We start from the raw sequence: 14,897 nt of genomic DNA on the forward strand, positions 1-14,897 counted from the left end.
GTGTCGTTAAAAAAAAAGCACACCTTTTTTATTGCTAGCACAAAAACTTCCCGATCTACACCTCATAAGCTGCTGTAAACAAAAATTAAAGGGGCTAAAGTAACTTTTTGCACCTCTTGTTTTTATACCCAAAGCCACTTTTTTCAGTGTCATAAACATTAAGAAATTTGTTGCAGGTAACATATCTACCACACGCTTCTACGTCGTTGTTGCAGCGTGTCAGGGACACAAACTGCTCATACTATAAATAAATAAAGGTGACCTTTTTAAGAAGAAAATCAGATCTGTAAAAAAAACTGCATTAAAAAGGCATTATGACAATTTTCTTCACACAGGGTTAAGTGCTTCACAGTTTCAAATCATAATGGTAAGAAACGAACAATAGAAACACGGCAAATATAACGCTTAAGATAAGGTTTAACAGATTAAAAGTGTAGTTTAAATGCAGCCACAGACCACCGCTATCTTTTTTTTCATTTTTTTTTTAACCAACAACCGTCGTCTCTACGGCCCCGTCCAAAAACACACACACACACACACACACACACACACAGCGGCTTGAAGACGTTCCAAAGCCACAATTTGTGCACTTTATGTTTTGGTTTGAAAGTAGCAGCGTGTCGAGGGACCCGGGTCACGTCAGTCTGCGAGTGTTTTTTTGTTTGTTTTTTAAGTGCTCCCTCGCTAAAACGATAGCACACACACACACACACACACACAGCTCTTACGTGTTACAAATGTTTAGATGCAAGCAAACAAATGCGCATCCAAAGCTGGCTGCTGTATAAAGCAATAAAAAAAGTGTCTGTGGAAGCCGTTGCTTTGGCTTCTAGTGCCCTCTAGTGGATGGAATGATTTGATCGGCTCCTCTTAAAAGGAAGCGAGCAGAATAAACAAAGACAAAACATTTATGATTTTTAGCTTGGAGTGAACTATTTCCAAATAAGGACATCTAAAGAAAAAAGTACAAAACAAAGAAGCCACAAATTCAACAGGCCTATTTTCTTAACGGTTTACTGACTGTTTATTTGATTATTATTATTATTATACTGTATATTATTAATTGTGGTTATTATTTAATTTTTTCTCCCTCTGCTACTAGATATTTATTTTATTTTCTTTTATTTAAAAAACACTGTTTTTAAAGTTTATGAGTGTTTTGAAAGTTGCTAATAAATAAAGTGTTTTAATAATGATAATAAATCACAATAATAATGTTAATAAAGAATAAACACATGTTTACAGCTACATGTAAGTACATTAAATAAACATATTTATTGCAATAATAATATATTATTCTATATAATTTTTTAAAATCTATTATTTCAATCTAAATATAATAATAACAATGGCTGGCGACCAGTCCAGGGTGTACCCCGCCTCTCACCCGAAGTCAGCTGGATAGGCTCCAGCATGCCTACGACCCTAGTGAGGATAAGCGGCATAGAAAATAGATGGATGAATGGATAATAATAATAAAGAGAGCTCCACTTTAAATGTTCAGGAGTAAAATAAACTCACATTTCAAATCAAGCAAATAATACAAAAATATGAATTTACTTACAACATATTTTTCACGTTTCTACAATTTAAAAGAAATAAAAGGTCAAAACAAAGAAAAGTAATATTGTTCATGTCCAGGGTAAAAAGTTGAAATACAGTAAAAACATCATTTATGACCTTGAATTAATTCAATTGTTCTGTTTTTTTTTTCTTCTTCCCCTTTGAGCGAGCGAACAGCTGCTTCCACAGTCAGAAGCTCTTGGTTTCAAACAGGCCATCTCAACTGCTGCACACTCCCATTAGAACGCCTCCTAATGTGATCACTTGAACTAACTTAATGCACCGCTTTTATTTTATATGCAGCCTCTCAAAGGCGCCTGCTGTGCTGCGACGGAGTGCACAATTCACACTTTGCCTTTATTCTTGAAAGAACACTGCAAAGAGGGGTGAAATAAATATAAAATATAATATTGACTGTATATATATACTGTATGGTCCTATTGGGGTGGTATTCATTTAACAATATGTTATTTATTTTGGTTGTAGTTTGCCTATTTTACTACATGCTAGAGACAAAATATTACAAACAGCTCTCACTACTAGGACAGCCTCCAATAATAACCATATTGTTAAATTAATTCTAATTGATATTATCAATCAAAACTTAGCATCATTTATGTTTGTCAGGAATCGCTCAATTTTTGACTGAGCTTTTGTATTGATCTTGTAAGTCTGTAGAAGTGTTTCTCATGTTATGGTCAGTGATGGCATATTTACTTCTTTCAGGAAGAGTTACTTTTTTTTGCTGACCCTATATGGAAAAGAAATAGAAAACACTTACAGCTTCAGTTTACGTTTCCCATGTTGTGCATCATATAAGGCTTATATGATTTACTCTTTTTTTTGATACAAGATAATCATTTATAAGTATCCGAATCATACATTTTCAATTTACTAAGGCTCCTGTAACCTGTTTCCCTGTCTGATTACAAGTTTCAAACAAAAGAGATACACACACAAGATGTATACTGTCCATATCTTTTCCATATGGGTTGGAGCATTATTGTCACTGTTAGATAATCTTGTTAGATTGTGCTCCTCATTTTATGACCAGTGATTGCATATTTTGTGACATTATGAAGAGTTGTTCAATTTTGTATTGATCTTTTTTTATTGGCTCTAATTAGAAGTCTTCCTAATCAATCAAAACTGGATTTTGTTCTCATGGTCAAGAACTGGTACTTTTTCAATGGATGTTTTGCATTGGTTCTGGTTAGATTATTGAAGTGTTCCTCATGTTATGGCCTATTTACTTATTTATCTTTGTGTAGAATAACTCAATTTTTGTATTGGATTGTGCACGTGTTCCTTGAGTTAAGCTCTAAGAGCTTATATTTTCAGATGCAAAGGTCACGGCCTTTCAGCACCAAATGGTTAAGCTGGTTCGTTATCTTCTGCTTATATAATATATTTTCTTGGTAATTCCTATTTAGTACAGAGGCGTGTGTCATTAAGACGGTGTTGGTACCTGCTGGGACGGCAGCACACAGCTCCTCTAAATAAATTGCAAGTGGCCTCTGGCAATAAGAGGAGGCCCGCTTTCATGTCGCCCAGCTGCCAAGCTGCAAAAATGTGCAGGCAGTCAATCAAAGTGGGACAAAGCTTTGCAACAATGGCGCCCACTTTATTATTTATTTTTTAAATTGATGTATTTCGTTATCACAAGGTGTCTACTTGCCGGGGCAGAAGTGGGGGTGGTGGTGTAACATGATCAATAATTGATATGCAGTGCGAAAAAGCGCTGATTTGCCGCCTCTCCTCTGGTGCACTTGTCACTCGCTCTTGTCAGAACACATTTGCTTTGATGACAAATTTGAAGATGCGAACAAGGGCGTCACATGTGATTAGAGATGTGCCGAGCCCTGAAAGGCAAGTGGGGAGGGAGGCCCCCGACTTTGTTTGTTCCGGGGAGCTCTGGAGGACCGAGGGGCCAGGCTCGGAGGTGAGCTCACACTATTGTAAGCAGACAGATGAGAGAGGAGGGAAGTCTTGAACTTTTTTATTTTCTTTTTTTGTCATGTGTCAGTAAACAGCGTGACTTGTTTGAAAGGCACCTGGTTTACAGGGTGGAAAGTTGCTCTTTAAACCTTTCAAGCTTGGGGGCATAGAACACACCGCCGAAATGCGAGAGAACTAGACTAGAAGCGAGCGCTCCCCCTGGTGTGTCTACTGAGAGGCGCACCTGTCCCGCCTTTCAATGACTTCGGGTCACGGTGGAGCAGATAGCGTGTTACTCAAACGACGCTGAACTTCGACAAACTCAACTTTCAAAGAGATATGAAAAAGAGATATGAATATATATGAATATGTATTAAAGTATGATAATGTAAGAAACACAAACTATTATTTGTTTTGTTCACCAGGGAGGGAACCATTTGTGGTAACGCAAATGGGTGTTAACAATGAATTAGCGAAGAATAACATTGAAAATAATTGTAAAAAATTAGAAACTATACAAACAATATCTAATAATGTATTTTTACCATCCAATATTTTTTAGTAATTATTTAACAGTTAATACTAGTATTTATAATCATTTGTCGGTGTTTGAAATAGACTCTTAACTCCTCTAGTAAGGCAGTCCATTGAGGAATATTAAAATATATAATTATTATATATATTATTATACATAAATTGAGTTCCTTACCCGATCCGTTGTATAATTTCATTTCACATACTGAAATGCTGTAAGTTTTTAGCGTTGCTCGCGCGTATACGTGTTTTAAGTTTAGTTTTTCCCTGAGATCATATTTCTCCTACAAGTTGAATGACATTTTTGGGTAGCAGGTTATTGTTTGCTTTATGCATAATTTTAGTTATTTGAAAATTTATTAGATCAGCTAATTTTAGGGTTTGTGATTTGACACAGAAAGTTAGATATGGTAATACCAGAGAGCAGTAGAGAGTATGGAGTGATTTTTGGTCAAGGACAGATTTAGCTTTATTCAATATTGACGTATTTCTCACCACCGTATGTTGTATATTTTTAATGTGAGATGTCCATCTCATATTTTCATCTATTATGATCCCCAGAAATGTATATTCATTCACCCTTTCAAAGTCCACACCGTCAGTTTGTATTTGCGCGTGCGTATCCTTTCTGCTATAACCAAATAGCATTATTTTAGTTTTACTTACTGTATGTTACTGTATGGATAATCTATTTTTATCAAACCATCTTTTTAAGATAGTCATTTACTCTGTGACTTTTTTAGCTCTTCTGTGCTTTCCGCAGAACAAAAAGCAGTAGTGTCGTCTGCAAATGATACTAGCATTAAGTCTTTCGTCACTAGAGGTGTCATTAATATATAAGTTGAACTGTTTTGGTCCCGGTATTGACCCCTGGGGTACTCCGCACATAATATTTAAACTTGCAGATGTGTACTCTCCTAGCTTCACATATTGCTTCCTGTTTGCTAGGTAGCTTTTGACCCAATTCAAAGCTAACCCTCTGATTCCATACCTTTCTAATTTTGTAATTAGGATGTTACTATCAATTGTGTCGAAAGCTTTTGTCAAATTGAGGAAAAGGCTTCTTGAGACGTCATCTGTACTTCTGTGTAGAAGGTGTCGGACGTTTCGCTCCTCATCCGAAGAGCTTCGTCAGCAAACTAATAAGTGCTGGTAGCTTAGGCCTTAAATACAGTAAGAGTGGGCGGAATTGGTGTGCCAACACCCTCCTCCTATTGGTTCGTTACACTAAGCCTGGGCGGAGCAGTGGTATAATCCTATCCTGTTATTCACACCTACGATAAAAGGGAAGTGTCGCTCCCTGAATTGGGTATGAACGACTCTGATACTGGCTTGTTAGCATCTATTGTTCTGGCTCGGCCCTGCCTTCACCTCATTTGCAAGACTAAGAGCTGTGGGTTTTGGTCTCAGTAACCTGCTGAACACAGGGTCCAAATTAAACCTCAAACCACCATTCCGGTTCAATGATGGGTTCTGTTGTTTGACAAAAATAGCTTCCTTTACTCCTCTTTCAAACCATCTGTTTTCTTTGGCCAAAATCTTTACCTCGCTGTCCTGAATTCAGGGAGCGACACTTCCCTTTTATCGTAGGTGTGAATAACAGGATAGGATTATACCACTGCTCCGCCCAGGCTTAGTGTAACGAACCAATAGGAGGAGGGTGTTGGCACACCAATTCCGCCCACTCTTACTGTATTTAAGGCCTAAGCTACCAGCACTTATTAGTTTGCTGACGAAGCTCTTCGGATGAGGAGCGAAACGTCCGACACCTTCTACACAGAAGTACAGATGACGTCTCAAGAAGCCTTTTCCTCGATGGACAACTCCTGTACGACTGAGAGCCTACAGACGCTTTTGTCAAATTCATAAATACTGCATCTGCACACTTTCTGTGGTCTATAGCGTTGGTAATTTCCTCGGTAATTTCTATCAGTGCCATGGAGGTTTGAAATGTTAGCTCTGTATCCGTATTGGCTGTTCACGAGTAATTCATGCTTATTAATAAATTTGTCCAACCTGTTGTTGAATAGCTTTTTGATAATTTTCGCTAATTTGGGAAAATTGTGGTAATAAGGAAACTGACCAGTAGTTTGTAAATCAATCTCGTTGATGACCCTTTTTAATGTTTCTATTTCGATTCCATTACAATATTATATCCATCCATCCATTTTCTATGCCGCCTATCCTCACTAGGGTCGCAGGTATGCCGGAGCCTATCCCAGCTGACTTTGGGCGAGAGGCGGGGTACACCAGACAGCCAATGGCAGGGCACATATAGACAAACAATCATTCACACAATCATACCTATGGACAATTTAGAGCTAAATTGCATATTTTTGGAATGTGGGAGAAAACCGGAGTACCTGGAGAAAACCCACGCACACACGGGGAGAACATGCAAACGCCACACAGAAATGCCCAACAGAGACTCAAACCCAGGTCTTCCAGGCCATTTACAATATATAGATGCAAATGTGTAATGTATAGTAAGTTTTGTTTAGATCTGTCTATTATATATGAGCTATATCACTGGTGCATGAAAATATTTGCTTTTCCTCATTCCAAGAAATCGTTGACACGCTTGACTTGTTGACACAAAAGCAAAGAGAAGCACTATAACACATACAAAGTATGATAATACATGACAAAAAACAGCAACATAACCTTTTATCAGGCACAGAACCATTTTTGGTAATGTCAGTGGGGGGGAATACTATTCAAAATAATTAAAAATAACCCAAAATATTGTGTTTTTTAAATAATTAATATAATGTATAATGGTTTGCACCCTGCGATTGGCTGGCGACCAGTCCAGGGTGTGCCCCGCTTGTCGCCCGAAGTCAGCTGGGATAGGCTCCAGCATACCCCCGCGACCCTAAAGAGGAGAAGCGCCATAGAAAATGGATGGATGGATAATGGTTTGCTTCAATCACGTTATATAAAAAGAGTGGCATAGAGCGCTCAATAATGAATGTAAACACTGCTGAGATGTTTGCATTGTCATACATTTTCACGCTGATTTCATTTCTAAGAGGAGTTTTAATTACACTGCTAATTGTGTGTACATAGTAGGAGATTTACAGCAAACTTCCAAACTAAACTCCAAGGAGTTTTGCACCAAATCTGAGACGAAGAGCAAACGAGTTAGCATAATTGACAGCTGCATCCATTCGCTCGGTCCAAGCGCCTTCCTTCTGCTTCCAACACCATTTCCTCTTTTAATTAAAAAAAAGATGGAGCACATCAGACACATTGCGGCAAATCCGGGGCCTGGCACGGCCTCACAGTGGCGCCCCGCGTCTGGCAGTCCCGATAGAGCGCCGACGCTGGCAGGGACAAGAGAAGCGCAACGCCTGGAGATTTTTCCTGACAAAGAAGGCAGAGGATGATCTCTCCGTTAAAAAAAAAAAGAGGTCCTCATTTTGACTCGGAGGCTTACTTGGCGAGTATTTTTTTCCCGCACTTTTCCGCGCCAGATTAATCCGGTTCTTGGAGTGACAGCTTATTGTTTACACGACAGCGGTGTGGTGGTGGTGGTGGTGAGGCTGCCCTCCTATCTTGCACGACAACATTTTGGGGGTGAGACTTGTTCTATATGCCAGGGTCACAGAATGGGTTGTTTTAGACTAAAAAAAGTCATCTGGAATGTTATTTATGTGTGAATTGTATGTGAATGTTGCCTCCCAGCAAGAAGCCCACGGGTTAAATGCTGGATTTGGAAGTATGCATCCTCTCCCTTTGCTTGCTATGGTATTGGATACTCCAAATGGCCCGTACAAGAGATGAGTAGGGATTGTCATTTGTGTATGTTGACCACATTGGCACCAAGAGGCTTTGGTAGTGTAGTAGTTCTACGTAGTAGTAGACTTTCATGCAGCTAACGTCAATTCTCTTTCAGAATCACCCTGCGACTCATAGTTGAGGGTCTGGAGTCTGCTTAACTAGTGTGACATTATGGTAGCGCCACAATGGCACAGTTCTTACATCATTTCTCAACACAAACGATTCCTTCCATTCATTTTCTAGGCACCCTATCCTCATTAGGGTTATGGGTGAGTTGGAGCTTTTCCCAGCTGACTTCACTTATCGGTTCATTTTTGCATTCCCGTTGTCACATCAGCCCCTTTTATGCTGTGCGATTTATTTGCCTTTTTTCCAGGTCACTATTCCGTATAAACGTCCTGGACAAGGACGTGGTAGTATCAGAAGAATGCTGCAATGATTCAAGGATACAATGTCGTTGTGCAAAAACATAGTAGTAGCGGAGGTATCGCATTTTTGGCTGGGTTCTGTGTGAAAGGCATAGACAGACAAATGCTGGAAATTTTGCCAGCATTTGTGTATAATGCTGTATAAGTCACAATTCTCCATGGACCAACTGACGGGCAGCAGTGTGTCTATAGTACTACTCGACTTCTGACTTGCTTTCGGTACAGTGTGGTCCACTTTTTTGGAAGCCTTCACAACTTTTGACAATGGAAAAGCAAGAAAAGTTGTGTAATGAATTCCTGCGTTTTTTTTCCGGGTCATCATTCCATTCATCTTCTGAGGTAGTATCAGCGGAATGCTGTAATGATTCAGGGACGCGATGTCGCTCTGCAAATACGTGGTAGTTGTGGAGACATCGCAGTGTCGGCTGGGTTCTGTTTGAAAAGCATAGGCAGACAAATGCTGGATCAAATGCTGCCAATTTTGTGGGATCTCTTTCCTGTATAAGTCACGATTCTCCATGAACCAGTTGACGGGCAGCAGTGTGCCTATATATCTACCCAACTTCTGACTTGCTTTTGGTATAGTGCGGTTCACTTTTTTTAGAAGCCTTCACAGCTTTTGACAATGGAAACGCAAGAAAAGCTGTGTAACTGATCCCTGCGCTTTTTCCTGGATCACCGTTCCTTTTAAACATCCTGGAAAAGGAACATGTGGACTACCTTCTGAGGTACCATCAGAAGAATGCTGCAATGATTCAGGGACGCAATGTCGCTGTGTAAAATCACGATAGCAGTGGAGTCATGGCATTTTTGGCTGGGTTCTGTGTGAAAGGCATATGCAGACAAATGGTGGAATATGGCAATTTTGTGGAATCTCCTTCAGGTATGTTATTTTCCATGGATCAGTTGACAGGCAGCAATGTGTCTATAGCTCTGCCCGATTTCCTGACTTCTGACTTGTGGCTCACTTGTTTAGAAGTCTTCACAACACTTGTCAATGGAAACACAAGAACATTTCCGTAACGAATCCCTGTGCTTGACGAGTGGTCTGTCCAAGGTGCACATTGTCCTTTACCTCTTTCTTTGTGATCTCTAATAGTTTTGTCTTGGTCCAGTGGCTGAAGAGCACCATCATAATGTCATTCCCTCCAGGCTTTGGATGTTGGAATCCAATACCGACATCTATAGCTGCATGAGGGGCTGCATGAGCGCTGCCTGCACTGGGGAGCTGCGTTTGGTTGAGTGGAAACATGCATTCCAACATGTACTGTGACATTGTGAAGCACAGCATGATCCCCTCCTGTGGGAAACTGGGCCGTGGGACAATTTTCCGACAACCAAGATGTGAGCACTTCAATTGTTAGTGTCCAGTGTCAGCTGGAACACTTCTAAGTTGAGGTGCATACGCTGCATGCAATTGAACTGGTATTGAAATGAATAGTATACAGTATGTATGGAAAGATAGAGGAATTGTAGATTCTAATTAGCGACAGAAATGTGCTTTTTCCTTAAGAAGCCACACAGATGAAACAGTTGAAAGTTAGCTCACGCTGCCATTGCTATCTGTCTGTCTAAGTTTCTCTTCTCTCGGTGGGGTGCGCATCAATCAGCCATGTCCCCAACTGACAGTCCTTCTTCAGGCTAGTAGTGTCATCATCTCCCATGCGATTACACACATTCGCACAGCGAGATCCTCGGACACAATGGAGCCACCCCACACACACACACACACACACACACACACACACACACACACACACACACACACACACAAAACACCACCATCATCACCACCACCATGTTCCTTTCTCCTTTTTCCTTTCTTCCATCATTCTGAGATGAAGAGTGGAACGCTACGCAGCGGGTAGCCTCTTTTCTTCTCCTCCGAGGAAAGAAGCTTGGCAACGTGTTGTGTGTGATGTTACATTCCCTTCAGGGAGGGGCGGAGGGAAGCGCAACTAAAGATGAACATTGGAGAAGGTACGGGATGAGAGCCAGAAGTCCTGACTAATGAGCTCGGGTTAGCCAGCGTTCCTCAGGGATTTCTGTGGTGGATGATGATGACGGTGGCATTTTTGCACACATCGAACTTGTGTCGGAATGAAGCCTTCAAGATGAAAGAACCCATTATTTGTTTCTCATAGTTTGAGCACTTATTATTAAACTGTGGTATGAGTACCACTGGTGATAAAAATCACATGACAAATTAGACAATGCTGTCTTATAGCCCCACCCCCCGACAACCAAACACTGCAGATAGATTGTAGCCATGTGAGAACCACTGAATGTGTATAAAATAATTGTACAAATACAAATTCGTCAACCAAAGATTTGCCGGAGTTGAATTCAAATACAATTTTACTATGCTAAAATATGATTGGGCCTCCCTGAGATCCAGGTTCGAATCTCTGTTGGAACATCTCTTTGTGGAGTTTGTACTGTATATTCTCCCCATGCTTTCTCTGGTTACTCCGGCTTCCTCATACATAAAAAAACATGCATGTTAGGTTAATGGGAGACTCTAAATTCTTTTCTGGCTCATCTTACAAAAGATCATTGTAGAAATGTAGAAAAATTACATTGCCTCACGTGAAGCTAATTTAGGATACCATATTACTATACATACACACATCACTGGATTTAGAAACCCATGTATTTACATGTATCTACATTCAATGATAATCACAGTACAACACGAAAGACGGCAGGAAGTGGATCCGGATAGCAATAGGGAAAACCAAAGAGCTCTTGTTGTTTTGTTCTTATTGTTACATTTTTTTCTTTTTGTTTCAAAACAAGGCCGCACGGTGGTCTAGTGGTTAGCATGTTGGCCACACAGTCACAGTCTGGAGATCTGGAAGACCTTGTGTGGAGTTTGCATGTTCTCCCCGTGTGTGTGTGGGTTTTCTCCAGGTACTCCGGTTTCCTCCCACATTCCAAAAACATGCATGTTAGGTTAATTGGAGACTCTAAATTGTCCATAGGTATGAATGTGAGTGTGAATGGTTGTTTGTCTATATGTGCCCTGCCATTGGCTGGCCACCAGTCCAGGGTGTACCCCGCCTGTTGCCCAAAGTCAGCAGGGATAGGCTCCAGCATACCCCCGCGACCCTAGTGAGGATAAGCGGCATAGAAAATGCATGGGTTGGTTTTCTCTATCAACTTTTCTTACTTTTGAGCAAGGTTCTTTCATTCACTTCTCGACAAGTAAACAAACCATTTTTTAGCTCATTTTGAGTTATGTCACCGCGTTTGCTGTCACGTAACCGTAATAGCTTAAGTAATTACGCCCGCGAGCATGATTATATGCTATTATTGTATTTTCCATTCACTTGAATTGGTCACGGGTCCGTAAAGGGCCATCACTGGGTTCGTATCCGGACCGAGGTCCGCCATTTGGTGATGGCTGCTCTAAATTGTCTGTTGGTGTGAATGTGTGTGTCTGCGGGTGTGTGTGAATGCCCCTTTTAGAGGGAGCAAGAACCACCGTACTACAGTGAATATTTACCCCACAAAACAAAAACCATCCTGCATATGGTAATCTGCCTCAATCACCCTGCACATTATAATAAAGGCACATCAAATGATCTACTTATGTCACAGGAAAAGAGTGTCGCTTCGATCAAAAGGTGCAAACGCTTATCAGAGCTGTTCCCTTAGCACTTTGCAACAGAATGGGCTATTGTAGTTTGGCAAAACAACAACAACAAAAAGGGAGCACACAGAGAGAGGGGGCGCTCGCTCTTTATCCCCATGAAAGGCTAAAAGATGACCTTTCTGGCATCAAGCTATGGGGAGGGTGAGGGTGGGGCTTTGGGGGCACACAATACATGGCGGCATCAGCAGCTCACGGCTACGCTTACAAGGCAAAAGACTCCAAGTCCAAACATCTATCACTTTTGTACAAAGATGCCCCCAACCTTTGCTTTTATTCATGGACCAGCAGTGTGTGTGTACTTGTATAAAACAGTCGTGTCTGGCTTCGCAGCACCTCTGCAGGCGATGGAAGCAAACAGAAACAACACATCACTGTAGATTATATCAACAACACAAAGCTGACCGTAGTAGAAACGACACTTAACCCTAAAACTGTGACTACTGCTGAATCCAATTGTACTACACCCTTACTGTGCTGCTTGTGCTATTACTGTCCTGAGAAATACACCGCATACTGGCACTGTAAATAAACCCTAAAAGTATAAGGAATGACTTGAAATTTCTCACACAGCTCAAAATCATGACCAAATGTTTAAAAAAAATGACGACAAACTGTCAATGATTCAAAAATAGTACCTTTCACAACAAGCTATTGTACCCCTCATTTTAATGACACACTAAGTAAACATTTTCCAGAAATATAAATGTGAAAATCATGTCGTCGGCCCCCCGTACACTCGGTTTAACGCTTTGCTGTTAGGAGGCACCTAAAAGTCCCTTTGTCCCTTTTTTTTTTTTTTTGCCCGACAAGGTCAACACAAAATAGCACAAGCGGCACACACATTTACACGCTTCGTTCTATAGGTAAACTCTAGCAGAGAGGAGATAAGGTAGCATTGTGGGACAAAAAGGGGCCAGAGGTAAGTGGGAGGGTATAAAAGGAGCTGTAAAGTGTGTGTGCAGCTATGATGCGCTGACATCGATCAGACCATGGGGAAGGTATGAACTCACACACTTGGTTTTGGAATACTAGTGGTGCTTAGGGGCCATTTACTGGTTAGATTTGACTGGAAACCTGGTCTTTTGTTTACGTGTTAACATCAGTTTTGGATTTGAACAAGTGTCAAAGTGAATGTTTTTCAAACATAACGGTTGTTGATGTAAACACAGAAAACAACCATGGCAGACCACAGTACAGCACATTTGTGCCAAAAACACGTCTCAAGTATTTACTACACCTGTACCTTTTCTAGTCGCATTCCACACATTATGTCGTCTATGATGGTTATTTGTACTTTCAAATAGTTTTCGAAGCAATAACAACACCTTTTCAATCATCTTCACGGCATCGTTACATGAATCGTTTTGGTCTGCTATTAGCATGTTAACTGCATTTTGGAATGTGACCAACAATGGCTAACCGCGGTGCTGTTGTCGCATTTGTTCGCTTAACAAGCAAAATGCCTTTCCAACACTACCATTGTGTTTCGGGACATTACTGACACCATGTCGTGTATGAGACTGTTTTTGCCTGTTTGATGCCGGTCAAAACCTGATTTGTCCTCCTTTTCCATGTCGCTGTTCTGTATGAACTGCACAGATACGGAATGTTTGGTTGGCACTATCAGCTTGCCATAACATTGCCGAGAATGCCGAGACAGGTGTCTTAAATTTCACACTCATCATCCTGCATGTATTTTTTCATATAAGGGATGAAAACGCATGTTATATCCCGCCCATGTTCCAACCCACATCTATTGTTACAGCTCCTGTTAAGATACTCTTAGATTGTGACAGCTTATTCAAAGCAGAGCAGTGCCCCCTACAGCTCATTCAATGAACCGCAGCAGTCCTTAAGCGACACCTCCCTCTCTACTTCAAGATTATCTTCTACGAAGGCCGCAACTTCCAGGGCCGCCACTGGGAGTGCAGCAGTGACTGCATGGACACCTTCAGGCACTTCAGCTGCTGCAACTCCATCCGGGTGAGCGGCGGTCACTGGGTGGCATATGAGAAGGCCAACTACATGGGCTACCAGTACATCCTCAGCCCCGGAGAGTACCCCGACTACCGCACCTGGATGGGCTTCAACAACTGCATCCGCTCCTGCCAGATGTTCCCCCCCGTAAGTCAATCAAACAGACAGCTTGGACCGCTAGTCCCCCTGCGCGCACTCAGCTCACCTTGCACATCAAATGCGGCTTTTTCAAAATGGATGTCAATCACGGCCCCTTTTGATTCCATTTAGAGATCCTTTTGGCAGGTCATAGCATGAAAGGCTTTGCTGTGAGGCCCACAAGGAGAAGCAGTCAGCCTTTAAAAGGAATATCATACAGCCCCATAAGACTCAGTGCCTTCATTCTAATTCTGCTAATCACACGCTGAGGGCTTCTGGCACTTTTCAAGATGGGGGTGTAATAATAACAGTTAAAAAAAACCTAAACTTCTGTCATGCCCCGAAAGAGTTGTTGCTCATCTGTTGCTGCTTAAAGAAACCAAGCGCTCCCTTGAATTCAAAGCGGAAGATCATCTCAGGGCAAAGAGTTGACAAAAAGGGCTCGCAGGGGTTTAGCACAAAAGCATAATGATCATCTTCCCTTCCTAGTACCGAGGATCCTACAAGATGAGGATCTACAATCGGCCTGACATGGCGGGACAGGCTATGGAGTTCATGGACGACTGCCCCAACCTCTATGACCGCTTCCGCTCCCGCGACATCTACTCCTGCAACATCATGGAGGGTTACTGGATCTTCTACGAGCATCCCAACTATAGGGGGCGCCAGTACTTCCTGCGGCCGGGCGAGTACAGGGCCTGCGGCGACTGGGGCTGCCACGACCCTATGGTGGGCTCGCTCCGCAGGATGAGGACCCTCAATTAAACTGAAATATAACATTAAAGCCTCCATGTTTAAACAACAATGTGACTTGTTTGGGTTATTTTATCCGCCCCCAAAAAATAGCTGCTCTTGCAACATCATCAACGAGCTTTTCA

At 41.5% G+C, this 14,897-nt stretch overlaps 2 protein-coding genes across 7 annotated transcripts in view; one reads left to right on the top strand and one right to left on the bottom strand.

Annotated features, from left to right (window-relative positions):
* Window positions 1–14,897, bottom strand: part of aldh18a1 (aldehyde dehydrogenase 18 family, member A1) — a 46,078-nt gene that overhangs the window by 1,977 nt on the left and 29,204 nt on the right. The window lies entirely within an intron of this gene.
* On the top strand, window positions 12,748–14,824 carry crygmxl2 (crystallin, gamma MX, like 2). The gene is made up of 3 exons (XM_054766682.1): window positions 12,748–12,902; window positions 13,786–14,028; window positions 14,509–14,824. The coding sequence occupies exons 1-3, from the start codon at window positions 12,894–12,896 to the stop codon at window positions 14,782–14,784; spliced, it is 528 nt and encodes a 175-aa protein (XP_054622657.1). The 5' UTR covers window positions 12,748–12,893; the 3' UTR covers window positions 14,785–14,824.

This window comes from Dunckerocampus dactyliophorus, chromosome 2, assembly GCF_027744805.1.
Source record: "Dunckerocampus dactyliophorus isolate RoL2022-P2 chromosome 2, RoL_Ddac_1.1, whole genome shotgun sequence".
NCBI classification, from domain to species: Eukaryota; Metazoa; Chordata; class Actinopteri; order Syngnathiformes; family Syngnathidae; genus Dunckerocampus; species Dunckerocampus dactyliophorus.